The 19,042-nt window shown below is 40.9% G+C and overlaps 1 protein-coding gene across 5 annotated transcripts in view; it reads left to right on the top strand.

Annotated features, from left to right (window-relative positions):
• The window catches only part of ogdhl (oxoglutarate dehydrogenase L), a 100,112-nt gene that overhangs the window by 14,100 nt on the left and 66,970 nt on the right, over positions 1–19,042 (top strand). For all 5 annotated transcript variants that reach the window (XR_005941623.1, XM_041176287.1, XM_041176286.1 and 2 more), the window contains exons 5-8: positions 10,843–10,958; positions 12,615–12,769; positions 16,557–16,703; positions 18,703–18,793. Coding sequence is in view for 4 of the 5 variants with exons in the window: in XM_041176287.1 (XP_041032221.1) it covers positions 10,843–10,958; positions 12,615–12,769; positions 16,557–16,703; positions 18,703–18,793 (509 nt within the window). In the remaining variant the exon portion in view is untranslated. The remainder of the gene's footprint in view (positions 1–10,842; positions 10,959–12,614; positions 12,770–16,556; positions 16,704–18,702; positions 18,794–19,042) is intronic.

Here is a 19,042-nt window from a genome sequence, read left to right as displayed (position 1 = left end):
AACAATTGTGTGTTTCCTGTTTAAGTCTATTAGATTGATTTTAGAATAAGGTCATACATCACCTGCTTTAGTCTGCTGCATTGAAAGAGTTCCAACTCCAGAGTTGTCTTTGGCAACTGATCCGCCAATATCTTTCATGGTTTGTTAGTCACCTTCTCCCTTAGATTTTTCTAGGTAACACCTAGCACCCCAAACTTCAAAGCTAGAACATTATACTTCTGATACATATATAAAGTTATTTTACAGTGACTGTTGGATTGCAATTTTAATCCAACCATCCTTCACACTTCTCAGACTTTTTTTATGACTTTTTCACAAAAGGTTGTCAGTTTATTGTAACATCCACCGTCTTCCAAAACAAACTGGTCTGGTTCTTACAATATTCTAATTCGATCAGGCTCAAAACTTAGCTCAAAAACTTTTCTTAAGAGGACTTCAAGTTGGAAAAGAAAACCGGACCATTTGAATATGGAATAGCTGATTGAGTTGCCAGTTTTAATCTTAGATGCAAGTTGAAGATCAACCCCATTGCATGGCATTAATTGCGTAATTCATGCATGCTTTTACATTGTCAGAACTGTGTAAATGGCTGAACTCTGGTTAACTATTATAAAATTGATGTGATCTGTTTATTTCACACAATTAATATGACAAGCCTTTTTCTCGCCCCCTTTAAGATTTTACATTCGCTTTTATTTAGCATTTTGCCAAGTTTAGCTGTATTTGGCTCAGATTTAATGAGAGGTCAACTTAACGTCAGCCAGTTTCATCTTGGGTTGTATCTCATTGCAGTTACACTCTAATCACTAATTTGTCACAGAAAATACTGAGCCTAGACATTAACTTTACATTAAAATATATATATTAGCTTAACTGTCTTATATTTTCTTGCATCATTAGATTTTTTTTGTTCACGTGATAAAGTTAGGGTATTGTGAGAACACAGCAATTAAGTCCCAAGTTAAAATTCTCCCAAGAGATGATCTGTGTTTTAAGTTTTGAGAATTTGAACTGAATTAGTGAATTTAATTACATGCAGTGCAACTGTGTATGAAATAAAATGCAGGTGCACGCATCACAAATGCCAGAATTACTCTTTGGATTTTAAATTGCAATTCTTGGATCTTTGACCCTCTTTTCCACAATGAATACCCGATTCAGTCCTCTTTGAGCAGTGTCATTATAATTATTACAAAGGGAAAAAATAAAATGAAATTACCAGCTGCTCATCCTGTCAGATTAGATGAAAACCTAATGATAACAAGACATCTTTGACATACTGTTTGTAAAGGTTACCTTTTAACTAAACTTGTCTAGTCAAAGATTCTGTCAGTCTTTGTCCTATAGTGTTTGTTTTCATGACCTCTAATTGGCAATGATTTTCAAGTGTATATTTTTTATATTTTCCAAATAATGCAGCTGCTCCAAAGTTCTGGAATAATTTTAGCCTCTACTGCAAGCTACAGTATGTAATCTGAAGTATTTTATGATTTTTCCTAACAAAGGTGATGATAATTGCTCAAACTAAAATGTTGGCTGAAATCCCACATTCAATTTTAAATGTAAGCAGATTTGAAACTTTTTTCCCTTTTTGATTGACGTTAATTGACCCAGAAGTTACAACTCAGGAAATAGTTTTGTTTTTGTTTTGTATCACCCTGTTGCTAAAAATACAATTTCTCATTAGCTCATGGGAGCTGGAGGGTTGCTAGGAAATCATAGAATCATTCTATTATCATTCAGACCATCTTGTCTGTGCTGACTGTCTGAAAGAGCTGCCCAATTAACTCAACTGCCCTACTCGTTCTCCATTGCCCTGAAAATTTCACCTTTCCAAGTATGCATTCAATTTAAGAAAAATTTCTTCATTCAATATGTTTCTATGGAAATTGGTATAAAGGGTAAAAATTCATAAGAGCATTAAATAGTTGTATTGTTACCCATTTACTTCTAATCACTTAATCAGAACTTTTAATTTTACTGCTGATTGAACAGTACAACAGCTAATTAGCACCCTCATTTCCATGCACCCCACGTGTCTTTCTTTTTTAAAATGTTTTAAGCCCAATTGTAATTTAGGTATTTTTATGTTTAAGGGATTGGTCCCAGGAGAGCAGCAGTTAAATAGTTGTTTGTAAAGCACCACTCCCATCCATTTACCTTTCTCCTCTAAATGCACCAAGATACATTTTTACTGCCATCTACCAATCAACAATTCACCTCCTGCCGCAAACAAACCTTGATTCAGATTGAGGAGATTGGTGTCTTAAATGGACACCAGAAAATGGACACCAGGACTGTCACTGACCTCATCTCCTCTGGAGATCTTCCTCCCACAGCTTCCAACCTGATAGTCACCCAACCTCGGATGGCCAGCTTCTACCTCCTACCCAAAATCCACAAACAGAACTGTCCCAGTAGACCGATCGTGTCAGCTTGCTCCTGCCCCACAGAACTCATTTCTCATTATCTTGACTCCCTTCTCTCTTTGTCCAGTCCCTTCCCACCTACATCCATGATTCCTCTGACACCTTACGTCACATCAACAATTTCCAGTTCCCTGGCCCCAACTGCTTCCTCTTCGCCGTGGACGTCCAATCCCTCTACGCTTCCACCACCACGACCACGACGGTCTGAGGGCCCTTAGCTTCTTCCTTGAACAGAGGCCCGAACAATCCCCATCCACCACTACTCCTCCGTCTGGCTGAACTTGTTCTCACACTGAACAATTTCTCCTTCAACTCCTCTCACTTCCTCCAAATAAAAGGTGTGGCTATGGGTACCCGCATGGGCCCCAGCTATGCCTGTCTCTTTATGGGGTATGTGGAACATTCCTTGTTGCAGTCCTACTCCGGCCCCCTTCCACAACTCTTTCTCCGGTACATCGACGATTACTTCGGTGCTGCTTCATGCTCTTGTCGGGACTTGGAAAAATTTATTAATTTTGCTTCCAATCTCCACCCCTGTCATTTTCAAGTGGTCCATCTCTGACACTTCCCTTCCTTGACCTCTCTGTCTCGATCTCTGGTGATAGACTGTCCACCAATATCCATTACAAGCCTACCGACTCCCACAGCTACCTCGACTACAGCTCCTCACACCCTGCTTCCTGTAAGGACTCCATCCCATTCTCTCAGTTCCTTCGCCTCTGTCGCATCTGTTCTGATGATGATGATGATGCTACCTTCAAAAACAGTTCTTCTGACATGTCCTCCTTCCTTAACCGAGGTTTTCCACCTACGGTCATTGACAGGGCTCTCAACCGTGTCCGGCCCATCTCCCGCGCATCCACCCTCACACCTTCTTCTTCCCCCCCCCCCCCCCATGGCATTCCGTTGGGATTGTTCCCTCTGGGACACCCTGGTCCACTCCTCCATCACCCCCTACTCCTCAGCCCCCACCTATGGCACCTCCCCATGTCCACGCAAAAGATGCAACACCTGCCCCTTCACTTCCTCTCCTCACCGTCCAAGGGCCCAAACACTCTTTTCAAGTGAAGCAGTGTTTCACTTGCATTTCCCCCAACTTAGTCTACTGCATTCATTGCTCCCAATGCGGTCTCCTCTACATTGGAGACACCAAACGTAAACTGGGCGACCGCTTTGCAGAACACCTGCAGTCTGTCCGCAAGAATGACCTAAACCTCCCTGTCGCTTGCCATTTTAACACTCCACCCTGCTCTCTTGCCTACATGTCTGTCCTTGGCTTGCTGCATTGTTCCAGTGAAGCCCAACGCATACTGGAGGAACAGCACCTCATCTTCCGACTAGGCACTTTACAGCCTTCCGGACTGAATATTGAATTCAACAACTTTAGATCTTGAACTTCCTCCTCCATCCCCACCCCCTTTCTGTTTCTTCCCCCTTCCTTTTGTTTTTTCCAATAATTTATATAGATTTTTCTTTTCCCACCTATTTCCAATATTTTTAAGTCTTTTATGCTCCCCCCCCCACCCCCACTAAAGCTATACCTTGAGTGCCCTACCATCCATTCTTAATTAGCACATTCGTTTGGGTAATGTCACCAACTTCGACAACTGTGTTCTTTTGTCTGTGCCATCTTTTGATTATCTGCTCCTATCACTGCTTGCTTGTCCCTACAACCACACCACCCCCCTCCACTTTCTCTTCCTCGCCCCCCCCCCCCCCCCCCCCCCCCCCCCCCCCCCCCCCCCCCCCCCCCCCCCCCCCCCCCCCGCCAAACCTTAAACCAGCATATATTTCACTCCTCTCCTTGGATTCACCTAGTTCTGTTGAAGGGTCATGAGGACTCGAAACGTCAACTCTTTTCTTCTCTGCCGATGCTGCCAGACCTGCTGAGTTTTTCCAGGTAATTCTGTTTTTGTTTCAGAATTGATGGAATCACCTACTTTATTTGGAATTCTATTGATAATGGTAATACCATGCACCTGTAATTAATGGGACTCCTTTCATTTAATATTTAATGACCATTGTCTTTTAAAATACTTTAACAGCCCAATAATTGGGTGTCATGACCATTTTAACCTTAAATATGCTTGGAATAATGAACATGTTCCATATAATAGGTAGTGGTACCTGAAATGTCTGATTATTAAATGCATGTGTGTTTAATATCTGCAAACCAGAGGAGTTTGAGAATTGTTTGTTTTTAATTTTTATTCTGCCAGTAAACCATCTTTGAGAAAAGTTACAAAAGTTGCCTTCCAGATTATTAGAGTAATCAGTTGTGATTTGTTGTTATGTTAGTTACTTTAACATTGGGATGCTGGTCCCACTGGTTCTTGAAGCACATGTTTTGCTATTCTAGCAATGACTCCAAAGCACGTTTGGCCTGTTTGATAATGCTAGCTGCTAGGAGAACGTAGAAAATGTTTTTTTTTTCCTGATAGTTGGCCTTTGTAAATCCTAGGGTTGCCACCCCTCCAGGATTGGCTTGGAGTCACCAGGAATTGAAGAACAGCCTCCAGGACACAGCTCTGTGCAACCCTGGAGAAAAATCATTGGGACTTTAAATGGGACTTTAAAAAAGATTGGCCAGAAACTTGCCTGTATCAGGTGGGCTGGGTGGGCACAGAGCCATTTGCCGCCTGCGATTGGCTGCGTGCTGCCATTTTATGTGGGCAGGCCAATTAAGGCCACCCAGCGTGATGCATGGCTGGTAGAGCGCTACCTGTGCATGTGGGAGGGAGGAGGGAGAGCCGGGGCCTGCGCGAAAGAGCACTGAAACCTCCGAGGCATGGAGCTCCCTCAGGGAGATTAAGTACGTTATAAAAGTTTATAAATAATAAAGTTAAATTATTTAGACATGCCCCCTTATGTGATAGTGTCACATGAGCTGGGACATGTTTATGAATTGTGCAAAAATTAATCAAATTTTATAAAACCTTCAGGAAACCTCATCCTGTCTGTGGATGAGGTTTCCTGAAGAACGCAAAGGCTGCTTAGGCTCTTCGCCTGCCGGACAATCTTAAGGTTGGATGGGCAGAGCTGTTAATTATCTAAATTACTTCCCTAATAGCCTTAATAGGTCTTTGACAGTTCGGCGAAGGCGTAGCCGCCTCTGGCATGTGCATGCTGAATGAAAGATCTAAAAGATGCGCAATAATGTTGGGCCGCACGCCCAGCGTCATCTCGCGTCATTTTGCTGGGCCCGCCCCTGCATGCCGACGGCAATATTAGGGTCGTTGTTTCTTTTATTTTCTTTGAACATTTCTCTTTACCAGAGATGAAAATATTGAAAGTGGTTGAAAGAAGGGTTGCTTGGCTGACAGTAAAGCATCGTCCAGTTGGGTAATTTTTTTTGCTTTCCAATTGGCGCAGTGCATCACAAGGATGGAAGTGTTGGCTGACAAACAGCAGGAGTATGGGGATAAGTCATGTGATGAAACTTCCAGGAATACATTTAATCACAGTTGGCAACCCTAGTAAATCACAAAAGTTGGTGTGTGCCTGAGACCTCAGTGTTGGAAATCAGCAGCATAAGCATTTCTTTTAAAACCAGTATAAAAGCAGCTATCATTTATCAAATTGCCGAATTGGACGATTAGCAAGTATATAATTATACAATGTAGCAGTTAGCCATATGGGTTTCTTCTGATTGTTATTTATCAGCGTTAGAATTGTTGGTATTGTGCCCAAAGTTGAAATACTGAGGCATGCTACTTAATTGATATGTTTTGGAAGGCGTATTTGGTTTTCTAAGTGACTAGTATTATATATTGCTGGGTGCATGATAATTTGGTGAGGCTTGACAACTTATTCAGATGTATCTTAAAAAGGCGTGCATTTAAAGCTGTTCCGCATTTCTTTTAGGATGCATTGACATCCTTAGCACGTTACAAGTTTTGGGGGAAGGAATGGCTTGCTCCTTCACCTTTGTTTGCTTGACCTACCCTGGCTCCCAAACGCCTCAATTTTAAAGTTTTCACCCATGTTTTCAAATCCTGTCTTGGCTTCACCCCTACCTATCTCTGTAATCTCCTCCAACACCACTAGCCCACAAGATTTCTTTGCTGCTCTAATTCTGGCCTCTTGAGCAACCATGATTTCAATTGCTTCACCATTGGTGGCCATGTTTCAGCTGCTAAGGCCCTAGGCTCCGGAATTCTCTCTCAACCTCCCCATTACTCTACCTCTCTTTCCTCCTTCAAGGGTCTTTAAAACTTACCTCTTTGACCAAGTTTTTGTTAATCTGCTTTAATATCTCCATGGTTTGTCATGGAGTTTAGTTGAGGCATTTTTTAAGGCATGAGTAGATAAACATTTATTACAGAGGAATATATAGGGTTATGGTGGGACTTGTTTTGGATTACTCTAGCAAAAACTAGCCCAAACACAATAGGCTGACTGGCTGTCTCTTGTGCTGTGAGCCTCTAAGGTTCTAATGTATAGTGCTGAGAATGGAGATGGTGGCGAGACCTTTGGGAGAACAGTGGGAAAGGAGTGAGGGAGGAAGTGGCAAAGAGGAGGAGAGCAAGGGAAACACAGGGATAGCAAGGAAACAGATCCAGGGTAAGCTGAGAAAGGTGGATGGGAGGACAGTGCAAGAAGGAGGGGAATGAGGAAGGGAAGAGGAACAAAAGAAGATGCTGACCACTAACTCGTCTCCCATTTGAAAGGAAAGAAGAGCAGGAGAAAGAAAAACAGAACAGGATAAGGGGAATCTGAAGAATGAAGCTGGAGAGAATGAGAGCAACACAAAGCTAAGTCAGATAAGAGAGACAGTGTATTCTCCATCTTATGTGCAACCCCAAAGGAGACCAGAACATTTCTATATATTTTCCTCAAAAATATCCAGGTTATGCATTTGTTTATTTTCTAATCGTTAAGGAACAGTGTGTTCTAATAATTAAATTGATCTGTGTACAGGTGAAATATGATGCCCACATAACTAGTGTAGCAACAAATTTCATGGGCAGGATTTTTACCTCGTCGGGCGGGTGGGCCCGGGAGCGGCCGCAAAATCGACTGCTGCCCGCGATCAGGCCCCGACCACGTTTTCATGCTGGCTGGCTAATTATTGGCCAGCCAGCAAGAAAGGCATGCTCAAAGCCTCAGCACTGCCAGGGTGGGGGCTGGAAGGAGCGCGAGAGCTGAAGTGTGTGTGTATGTGTGCGTGGGGGTGAACTCAACGAAAGCTCCCTTAAGGCACAGAGCTGCCTTAGGGAACTGAAGATTTTTAGCATTACAAATGAGTTGAAAAATAAGGAAAACACGCCCCCTCATGTGACAGTCACTTGAGCAGGGACATGTTAATGAGTTTTGAAAGTCTATTTTTGATCACTAGTTGAAACTTCATCCTGCCTGTGGATGAGGTTTCGCAAAAAAAGGCAAAAGGCAGCTTGGCCTATTCGCTCACCTGCCAACCGAACAGTTGGATGGGCAGCGAAAAATTTGATTTAATTAGTTGATTAAAAGCCTTTAATAGGACTCTTAATTGTTGACGTGCAAGCTGCCACCTTGTGCACGCCCACCCGCCGAGGGAAGAATTCTGCCCCATGTTTCTGACACAACTATCAAAGGGTAGTTGGTGAATTATTAAAATTTTACGTACTTTCTACCAGATTAAGATACTCTACACTTGTGTAACATCTTGTTGCTACTGTTCCCTTTTATGATGAAAGCAAAGAGAAATGAAATAGTCTTAATCTCTATACAGTGTTCCTGTTTTAACCCTCCCTTACAGATACTGATGGCTACCAGCTGGGAAACCTGGAAGCTGAACTTTACCTGTCTCACGCAGTATCGTCATACAGTTTTGCAATTGTGCTCATATATGCAGTATAGATGCTATTTTGATAACTTGGGTGAAAGAGGGTATTCATTTTATTTGAAAAGTGCGCTGTAGAGACCTAGTAAATAATTTACTACCACAACAGGCATCTCTGCAACTTGTCTTCTGTTAGAATATATATTATTGAAAGGCAAACCATGGGCTGCTGTGCTAAGTGCGGTTAAGGGTGTGTTTTTTTTGGATGATATGTTCTTGAAAAGGTTGATAATAGCACAGAGATTAAAAATACTTTTTGAAGAGCTGTTTTCACTTTGTAAAGGCACATCATGGTTATTGAATCCACTAAAAACCCATCATGCCAGGGCTGACTTGCTTATCCAGAAAGGTTTGTGTGAATATGCTGATGTTTCTGGGTTGCCAGATGATTTAAAGAAATTAAATCTATCAGAGGCTATAAAATGTTGTATTCAATTGTGACATGACATACAGATTTTGGTAACGTAGTAAAAGAACGATCCTCATTTTATTTGTTACTTTATGGAAGTAAGCAAGCTTTTGAAGGGAGTACAGAGTTGCCCTTTGTAACCTTTAGTGTAGTTGTAAGATCCAGAATAAGCTGAAGCAGAATGCAATGCCTTGTCTGTTTGCTTTGTTAATGAGATTAAGGTAATATTTGAGGGTAGAGAGCTGTCTTTGGAGTCTTGTTGTGATACAATATTATTAGCTGTTGGGGAAGGCAGTGTTGAGTTTCTTTTTTTTGTTTCTTTCCCACCAGTTTTAAAGGTGCTTTGGAAATCCACTTCAAATCGAATTTTCTCTGTTGCTTTGTTCCAAGAAAGGACCTCCTGTTATATTTATGCCTAAAACCCATATCCTTGCACAAAGTGGTTCTTAAACTCTGTTCCTTGATCTGAATCTTTCACATTTCTCCTACCAAACATCTGACACTCTTACCTGAACCTTTTTGAGGGGGAAAAAAATACCACTAGATGAACAGTTCCCTGATGCCCGTTAGTTACACCAGTTAAATAGCCTTCACTCAAATTATGCTAGCTCACAGTCATCAGTTCAATGCTCAAGACTTGCAGCGTCTTATCCTTTGACCTTACACATGTTAACACCGCTTCTGATATGTGTCAAATGTGGACAAATTGCAATGTACACATACACAAATCCTAAAGAGTTGCATTTTTTGTTTGCTTTAACTTTGTCAAACATGTCTTGTCACTGTCCCTGGTTGTATTTTAACCCTCCCTGCATCTCAATTCTACTTTGTGCTGCCTGGCTGTGTTATGGACCATTACTGTACTTGCCACATTGTCAAAATGTGACCTATTTAAGTGTATTTCTCAAAACAAAGAATTCTTAACTGATCAGTATGTCACTCGTTGGAGGGAAGCATTTGTGATTGAAGTAGCTATCCTTTCGAAGGGTAGATTGGTTTGCATTCCATGGATAAGTTTGAAGAACTGAGACTTCAGTTAAAATAACACCAGAGAAAAAGGGAAAGAATTCTCATACCTGTATATTTGAACAGGTATAAGCAGACAGAGATAATGCAACGGCTGTGGTACATTTTTAATAGTTTGGAGTTGAAGAGAAAGAAATAGCTTGCATTTAAATAGTGACTTTCATGATTTTGACTTTGGAGTGACTCCAAGAGCTTCACAGCAAATAGGTACTTCTGAGGTAGAGTCACTGTTATAATGTTGCAAAAATAAGTCAATTTGTGCAAAGCAAGATTCCAAAAACAAAAAGCAATAAATGACAAAGTAACCTGATTTCGGTGGTGTTTGGGAGACAGATGTTGGCCAGGATGTCAGTAGAACTCACCTTTTTTATGCATTGTGCAATGTGACCTTTTGCATCCAGTTGAGAAGGTAGATAGGGCCTCGGTTTAGCATACCACAAAAGACAGCACCTCCAACATGGCAACACTCCCTCATTCGTGCACAGATATATCACTCGATTAAGTGTTCAAGTCTCTGGAGCGGGGCTTGAACCCGCAAATTTTCTGACTTAAAGGCGAGAGCACAACCACTAAGCCCAAGGCTGCACATTGAAGAGCAGAAAGCATAAAGAAATCAGAAATCAATGATATTCCAGGAAGTTAAAACTGAGGAAAATAAAAGAAGCAAAATAAGGAAAATTAGATAATTGAAAAAGCAAAAAGTATATTGAAACAAAAGTGGGAAACAAAGTAGTTATATTGTGTTTGAGTGAGTGGCAATGAAATTGGCTAGGTAAGTACACAGCTCAGTAAGAAAGTAATGAAATGTGCTGAGGTTTATTTCAAGATACAATTTATTGTGACTTTTTTTCATGCAACCGATAGCCCTGAATCTTTTTTGTCTAATTTTTCAAACGATTGCCCATTTTTAAAAATATGTAAAATGATGCCTTTTTTGGTTGAATTATGTAGCGCTGTTTTAAAACCTTGATTTTGCACCTGATTTTTCCATTAACAGTATCATGTTTACTGCAACTCACTAAATTGATGTCGTTACTATTATTTCGTCATAATCTGTTTCGTTAATGGGTTTTTCATATTAGCCATGTTATGCAGCTGAGTATTGATCCTATGTCATGTGTTTTTCTTATTGCTCCCTCTTGTTCATAATCATACAGGTTTTTATGGACTGCATGAGTCCGATCTGGATAATGTTTTTCGACTGCCTACCACAACTTTCATTGGTGGAAATGAGCCTGCAATCTCATTGCGTGAAATCCTAAAACGTTTGGAGGTCAGGACATGATTGTGAATGTATGGAATGTTTTGCGCTGTAAACCAGAATTGATTTTCCTTTTAATTAAAGAAGAATTTTGAAGGTTCACAATGAGTCTGGTGGTCACCTGTAAAATTGGCTATGTATCACCTCCAGCATGTGCCCTCAATGTAATTCCCTGGGGATTTTTTTTGTTGGTTAAGTAACAAGTAGTTTTTGTGCTGAAACCTTTTCTTTTTAAAAAAAAAAAGCAACTGCACTCAGAGCATCCCAACTAACAATAAGTGGAACCGTTAGCCACTGCAAGTTTGAAGCATCAATGAGATAGTTAGCTGTTCGGGTCTGCAACTAGAACAGAGCAGTCATCCAAGATACAGTTCAATCTTCTACACTGGAAGTCTAGTTGAGGCAGTGTCCCACTTGCCTTGCCTGAAGTCCCTGTCTTACACTCTTGTAACTTTCAATAGAGAAATGGAGAAAATGGAAACAGAGGGAAGTGAGACTGCAGAAAAACATTGAATTGTCTAAATGTTTGAATCCTAATGTTCTTGTCAAACTAAAAAATGCAAAAACACAATGGTTAGAAATAAATTCCACCCACCACCACCACCCCAGAGGTGTGCTTGGAAGCAGGGTATGTGGAGGGAGGCATTTAATCTGGGCAGAGGGTGGGATCTCACCTTGCTGCCTTCGCCCAATTAAGTCCAGAGTGGCAAGGCTCCTGGACCATCTTCTCACCCGACACTAATGGAGGCCCTAAAGTGAGTGATAAATGTCACTTTAAGGGCCTCATTCGGGCAGTGGAGTCGCCACACAGAGCCCAAAGAGCAAACTCTGTTGTGTTTGCTTGTGGGCTCTTGGGGTGGGGAAGGGGGTCGTGGGACTGGTGGGAAAGGGAGGTTCCTTGTTGAAAGGCACTCTATGCCCGAGCGGAGGACCTGGCATGGAGAAGGTAATAGGTGCTGCTGAAAACGAATCCCTGTCCTTGCCTTTGACCTCCTCCCGTGATCCTCACCCCATGACCTCCATCCTGCTCTCACACACCAACAGGCCTTCTCCAGTGGATGCATTGTAGAGCTCCCACCAGTTCTCCTAGCTGGCAGGCGAGACCCCCCCCACCTGGAATACATTAAATTCCACCTAATGTTTTAACTGAAGACTTATTTTAGATGGCTTTGGGATTAGGATGATTGTACTTCAATTTCCATGCCTACATTCTCTTGCGTATGGGTTATCAACTTCTAATGGAAATAACCTTTTGTCATTGAATCCTGTACATTTAATGACTGATAATGAAGCTGTCACCTTGGTGCAAACTCTTCCACTAACTTCACTCCCATTTCGTTTATCAACTTTGGATGCAAGCCATTTGGACCAGGCAACTTATGCCATCCGTTACATCTGTCATCTCTGCTTCTACTGATATTCTGTCGGCCTTGCTTCCTTAATGCGTACTCTATCAGTATTTACTAAGTGTTCTAGCATTGCCGTGCACCTCTTTGTCTAATAGGTCCCATTCTACCTCTCACTACCCACTTACTATTTATACACAGGTGAATGATTTTTAGGTTCACTACCATTCTTTTCTAGCAATTTATTGATGTTAAATTTAAAATTTGTAATTTAGGGTGTAAATGTTTGTTACACATGGTTTAATTTTCTTATTTGAATCAGAAAACTTACTGCAGGCATATTGGCTTAGAGTTCATGTTTATAAATGATGTGGATCAATGCCAATGGATCAGACAGAGATTTGAAACTCCAGGAATATTGAAGTTTACCAACAAGGAAAAAAGAAAGCTGTTGGCTCGGTTGGTCCGTTCAACAAGGTACAAAACAAATATATTTTATTAATAAAAAATATTGTAGTGTTTCAAATACAAATCTCTAACACACAGCTTCTTAACTTTATTGTGTCACTTCTTGTTTAAGATAGCTTTAGTTGAAGTAGGTTGACCTTGGTCACAAACTTTTGGGGAGAATTTTCTCCCCGTTTGGGGGGGACGGAGCGGGTGCGCAGCCAATCGCAGCCCACGATCCGCTGCACAGCACCGTTTTGCATAGGCGGAAGCGCTGCACCCTCTGTGCAGACGGGGGGAGGAGGCTGAGTCGGGGCCTGCGCTCTTTCGCACGTGCGCATGAAAGAGTACAGAAATCTCCGAGGCACAGAACTGCCTCAGATTAGTTTGATTATGAAAAATTTAAATAGATAAAAGTAATTATTCAGACATGTCCCCTCATGTGACAGTGTCACATGAGCTAGGACATGTAAATGAATTTTAATAAAATTTATAAACACTTCACGAAACCTCATCCCACCCATAGATGAGGTTTTATGATAAATGAGAAGGCCGCCTGGGCTCTTTGCCTGCTCAATAACCTTAACGTTGGACGGGCAGCCTAGACAACCAGCTTGATTAGATTATTAATGGCCTTAATAGGCCCTTGACAGTTTGACAACCAACTCTGGTGTGTGCCCACTGAACTGAAGATCTGAATGACACGCGGTGACATTGGGACGCATGCCGGATGTTACCGCGCACTATTACATATCAGCGAGCGGGGCATGCCAGCCAGCATATTCAGGCCATAGTTTATGACTTTTACTTTTGATTTTTTGGAAGAGTCTTACTTTCATCTTCTACACTCTTGAATTAATTCAGCTGAGCTTTCCAAGTTGGTACATGTAAGAAGGATAGATAAATAAATAAACATGTAAAGAAGGAATATGGAATGCTTTATTGAACAAGGTATAGAATACAAAAGCAGGGATGTAATGCTGAAACTGTATAAAATTCTGGTTAGGCCACAGCTGGAATTTTGTATACAGTTCTGGTCACCACATTACAGGAAGGACATAATTACTCTGGAGAGAGCACAGAGGAGATTTACAAGAACGTTGCCAGGGCCGGAAAATTGCAGCTATGAGGAATGATTGGATAGGCTAGGGTTGTTTTCTTTTGAACAAAGGAGGCTGAGGGATGACCTAATTGAGGTGTACAAAATTATGAGGAACTTTAGATGGAAAGATCTGTTTCCCCTAGTTGAGGGGTCAATTACCAGTGAGCATAGATTTAAGGTGATTGGTAGAAGGATTAGAGGGGACATTAGAAAAACTTTTTCACCCAGAGGGTGGTGGGCATCTGGAATTCACTGCCTAAATTGGTGGTTGAGGCTGCAACGCTCAACTCATTTAAAAGGTACCTGGATCTGCCTCTGAAATGCAGTAACCTGCAAAGCTACAGACCAGGTGTTGGAAAGCGGGATTAAAAATAAGCAACTAGTGTCTTTTATCCCTCTTTTTTTTGGCTGGCGCAGACATGAAGAGGCTGAATAACCTCCTTCTGTGCTGTAGCTTTATGGTTCTATAGTTCTATGGATAGTCCTGTAGGGGCAATCACTGTAGGGATGGTACCATGGAGATCCCTCTGCACCCTGAACTTACCTTTCTGCAGACCAGACAGGATAACACACAATGGATTAACACAGGTTAATGCATTCATTTTATTTTCTTGCCACTATTCCTGAAATTTTAACTAAGGCCTGGATTTTTGTAACAGCGGAGAGCTTTTCTGTCATCGTGGAAATGACAGAAGAGACTGAAATCCACAAGTCCTGCCCCCAAATGCAGCACCTACCATTTTCATGGAGGCAGAATGGGCACCAGTCAAATTGCACTTGAGTTTCACGGAGGCAGTTGCCCACAGAAATCAGCAGCCATCTTGACTCGTGTCTAAATTTGGTGACCTAGACATGTGAAGCATGATGTGTGCGGGTTAGGCCTCGTAGGACAGCTCTGAACTTCGCAGAGTCCTTTGGAGATGCAGGGTATGCTTTTGGAAAGGCAGGATACCCTTTGGATATGGTCCCGGGACCCCTTTTGGGACAGGTCAGGTGCCCCCTGGAGAGGCAAGTTGCCACTTGGGGATTTTAAAAATAGGCATGAATGTGTGTAATAAGTGCATAAAATACAACTGTCAAGCTCATTGGAACTGTTTAAGGTATCAAAATGAATTATCAGAATCATGTGTCAAATGTGTCAATGAACTGTCAAAGGCAACTGTCAAGCTGTCAAGGCATTTAAAACTCCCCTTTAATCTTTGAAAAAAATGTCTGGCGTGTTTGAAAAGATCATTGAGGGTTACCATCATTGCGTTAGTGCTGACTGACTGATTTCACAACCTTTCATTGTCACAGTAGGGTGCCTTCCATGTCAGTTTAATTGACAGCTGAGTGTTTTAGACTATTTGAGGTGTGACTATGAATTCCAATATTTGTATTTATAAGGGATTAACACTTGAATGAAATGTTTGATGTAGTTGAAGGAATGTAAACATAGTGAATGTGTTTTTATGAATGGGAGTGTTCTTTTTAAAGTCTACAAGACACTTAGAACTTCATTTTTAATCTCTCAGCATGGGTCCTGAGGTTTGCCCATGGTAGAGTAAGTTGGCATGATAGGTGTAAGGGCAAACCATGGGTAGGGGGCATGAGTTGGCACTAAGTTGGCAGAGGGGCTCTGAAGTGCCTTGGGGATGGGTAGAAGGCCTGAGGTGGCATGGTTGGCATAGATGAGGCATGAGGAGTGTGGAAGATGAAGGGTGAGGGCTGGAGAGCTATTTTTTTGTTTTATTCCTTTTTAAAAAATCTTAGAGCACAGAAGCAGGCCTTCTGCCCAGCTCACTACCTCATCCGGCAGCCTCTGCACACGTTCTGGTGTCGCCTGGCCCAACTCCCATAGAACCTCATCAACCCAGAACAGACATCCCAACTTCTCCCAGGTCAGGTTACAGAGCTGGGAAATATCCCTACTCTGGGCTCCCAGTCCGGGAGCAAAAATAGTCGTACGCTTCTGATTTGGTCTGTGGTCTATATTCAATAAGCAGTTTGGTAAGGAAGGATGTGGGATGTTATTTCCTTCTGATCAATTTTGATATTTGAATCTAGCTTTCTAGAGTTGGGTCTTTGAATTGAAGTATTAAAATTAGATGGGTTTGCACTAAAAAGCAGTTGATGTAATAAACAATTTTTTTTTTGTAGACTTACATGATATAGAAAGTTGTATTTAGAATTGATACAGTATAGAACATTCTTTGTGACATCTGTAGGGGCAATCTTCAATTCTGCTTGATGGAAATAGGGCAATAGTAGCATCAAAATCAAGGTTGACTTCCACTATTTTAATTTGGACCTCCTGCTAGGCGGCCAGGCACCTGCCTAAATGAGGTAAGGTCTCATTCTATCATGAGATAGGACTCTGTTATAATCTTAAAAGCCTACTGAATGGAATGTTCACTGGATGTTCAAGTCAGTGAAACCTGGTGATCAAGAGGAAGAGGCCTCAGAAGGTCCATCTACAAATAACTTTAGAGCCCAGAATGAGCAGGAGTCTCCGTCAGAATAATTTGGATCTCTGTCTTAGCTCTCCAACCCATCACCATTCTCTCACACACACACACACACACACACACACACACACACACACACACACACACACACACACACACACACACACACACACACACACACACACACACACGCGGATTGGGTGACTAACTGGCATGGTATGTAGGCTTGCTGCTTGATAGTTAAGATTGCCCCTTCTGTGTTTTTAAGGTTTGAAGAATTTCTTGCAAGGAAATGGTCGTCTGAGAAGCGGTTTGGTGTGGAAGGATGTGAGGTGTTAATTCCAGCTTTGAAGACCATCATTGATGTATCTATTTCCAAGGGTGTGGACAATGTGATCATGGGAATGCCACACAGGTAAGATGCTTAGTTTCCATTTTCAGAAAAATCTGATTTTGCAGCTAGTGCTGATTTTAGTTGAAAAAAAAATACATATTTGCATAAAGTCAAGGATGTATGATGGGGGGCAGGCAAGTAATCTGATTTTTACCCCTCGTTCGATGCTTATACCAATTGTTGTGCTTCGTATGCTGCTTTAGATAAGATGGACAAACGCAGCATAGACCTGGAATTGAACTGCCTGATCTATGCAGCTCAGCTACCCATTTTTACCAAATGATCTCTGGGGGCAATTTTTTCTCCTGAAGAATAGTGCAATACTCGCACCACCAACTGTTGTTTAATGTGGGTATATGAATTTAAATAATAATGCAGCTCAGATCACACAAAGGTCATCCCCTGTAGTTTACCTTGTTCGTGTTAAGGTAGCCTGGCCAAGATGCGATAATGGACATTTCTCACTTCAGAGTCAGCTGAAGAGATCATGTGAAAACTATCCCTTTGTATAGAATTGTACGTTGCTTGAAGCAAAACTTTTTCAATAGTGTTTTAATTCTGTAGAAATGTAATTAAGTTGGAACATGATTTGTGTTTCTCGGATATTGGACTTGTAATATGCAGTTGAATACTTTGAGGGTGGCAAGGTTATGCAGCAGTTCTATTTCCAGAAATAACAATGGATTAGTTGTACTGTTTCATTCAAATTTGATTGCTTTTGTTGATATTTTGTTACAATTTTATTGTTGATATGTTTTTGCATTTTGCCTTAGGGAAATGATCCCTGTCTTTTTTGAATTAAATGTACAATTTCAGTAGTTTTGATAAATGAAATACAGAAATTACAAAGATAGCTACAGTAAAAGAAGAGTATGTTCCTTGATTTTAAAAAAAACAATTTTGGTGTTTTTCTTTTTGCAACTTCCTTCATACCAGGTATATTTATTGAAATAGATTCGATTTTTTTTTAATGTGTTCTGTAAAAACAAAATTTGGAGGATGCCCCACTTTAAAAACCTAATGCATCTTTTTCAACACTAGTTTTATTTCAGAAAAGTACAAATTTGGTGACACTGCATGTGTATAATTAAACAGGTAGAATGGCTTCTATGGTCCTTTTTTGTTTTAAAAAAAAAAGTAAAGCTCTTAAGTGGTATGAAAAATTCATGGCAAATGACATTTTTGCTCTCCTTTCCTCCAGCTTTGTTTGTAAGGATAGGAATAAACCACTCAACCCAAGAGTGCACTCTGCGTTTTGGGAACCATTGTCACTTTATCTTTTTAATCCCAATTCCCTGTCGTTTCTCCCTACCACTTATTAATATTACTTCACAAGTGGATTTTTTATCTCTCTATTAAAGTCATTTCGCTTTGCATCTGTGGCTTTCTTGGGATATGTGCTAGTCATTCTTCTAATCCGTTTTTTTATAATCAACTTAGATTAAGAGAACATAGTGAGAAATTGCGCTATGTTTCCTGCTGGAGGGAAACATCCTCCCCATCCACCCTGTCAATTCCCTTCATCATTTTAAATACCTCAATCATATTATCTCAACCTCCTCCTAGAAATGTAACCTGATTTACCAAGTCTCTCATCATAATTCAGTCCCTTCATCCTTCATATCACCATGTTAAATCACAGCTCGATTTTCTTTCACCAAGATCAATATATCCTTCCTGTGTTAGGCTGCCCAAAACTGAACGTTGTATCCCAAATGTGGTCTAATAAGCCCTGCATATAACTGAAATGTTGCTGAGATTGAGATTAAATTTAGATCATGGGATGAGCTGCAGAGTGATTCCCTTCTCTTCAGAAGGAGCTGGAATTTTGGACAGGCCTCGGGGAAGGATGACCCTGAAGCCACCTGATCTCAGTGACTGGATTTTAAATGCTATTACGTTAGTTCTATGATTTATGACTTGTTAATTTTGGCACCTTTAAAAACACTGGTAAAACATCGCTTAAATATTCAAAGAATGCATTTCCATATTTGTTTTAAAAAAATTGAAAACTTTCCAGAGGCCGGTTGAATGTATTGGCCAATGTAATCCGGAAGGATTTGGAGCAAATTTTCTGCCAGTTTGATCCAAAGTTGGAAGCTTCGGAGGAGGTGAGCATTGGTCTGTTTTCAACACATTGTAATTCAGTGGGTTTCGTTTGCAATTCTCAAAGTAAACTAGTAGCTTTTGCAATGTTATTTTTATGATAACAGTTGAGAAATTTGCTTGTACTGTGTTGTACTGTGATATACTGATAATCAGAATGAGATAAGGATGTCTATTTATATAAAAAAAAGATGTTTTGTTGTGTTTTTATTTAGATTTGTAAATTTTCTTGTTTTTAAAATTTCTGTGGGACT

The sequence above is a fragment of the Carcharodon carcharias genome, chromosome 28 (assembly GCF_017639515.1).
Source record: "Carcharodon carcharias isolate sCarCar2 chromosome 28, sCarCar2.pri, whole genome shotgun sequence".
Lineage (NCBI taxonomy): Eukaryota > Metazoa > Chordata > Chondrichthyes > Lamniformes > Lamnidae > Carcharodon > Carcharodon carcharias.
The sequence above is the reverse complement of the archived record's forward strand: the minus strand, read 5'-3'. Positions and strand labels throughout refer to the sequence as shown.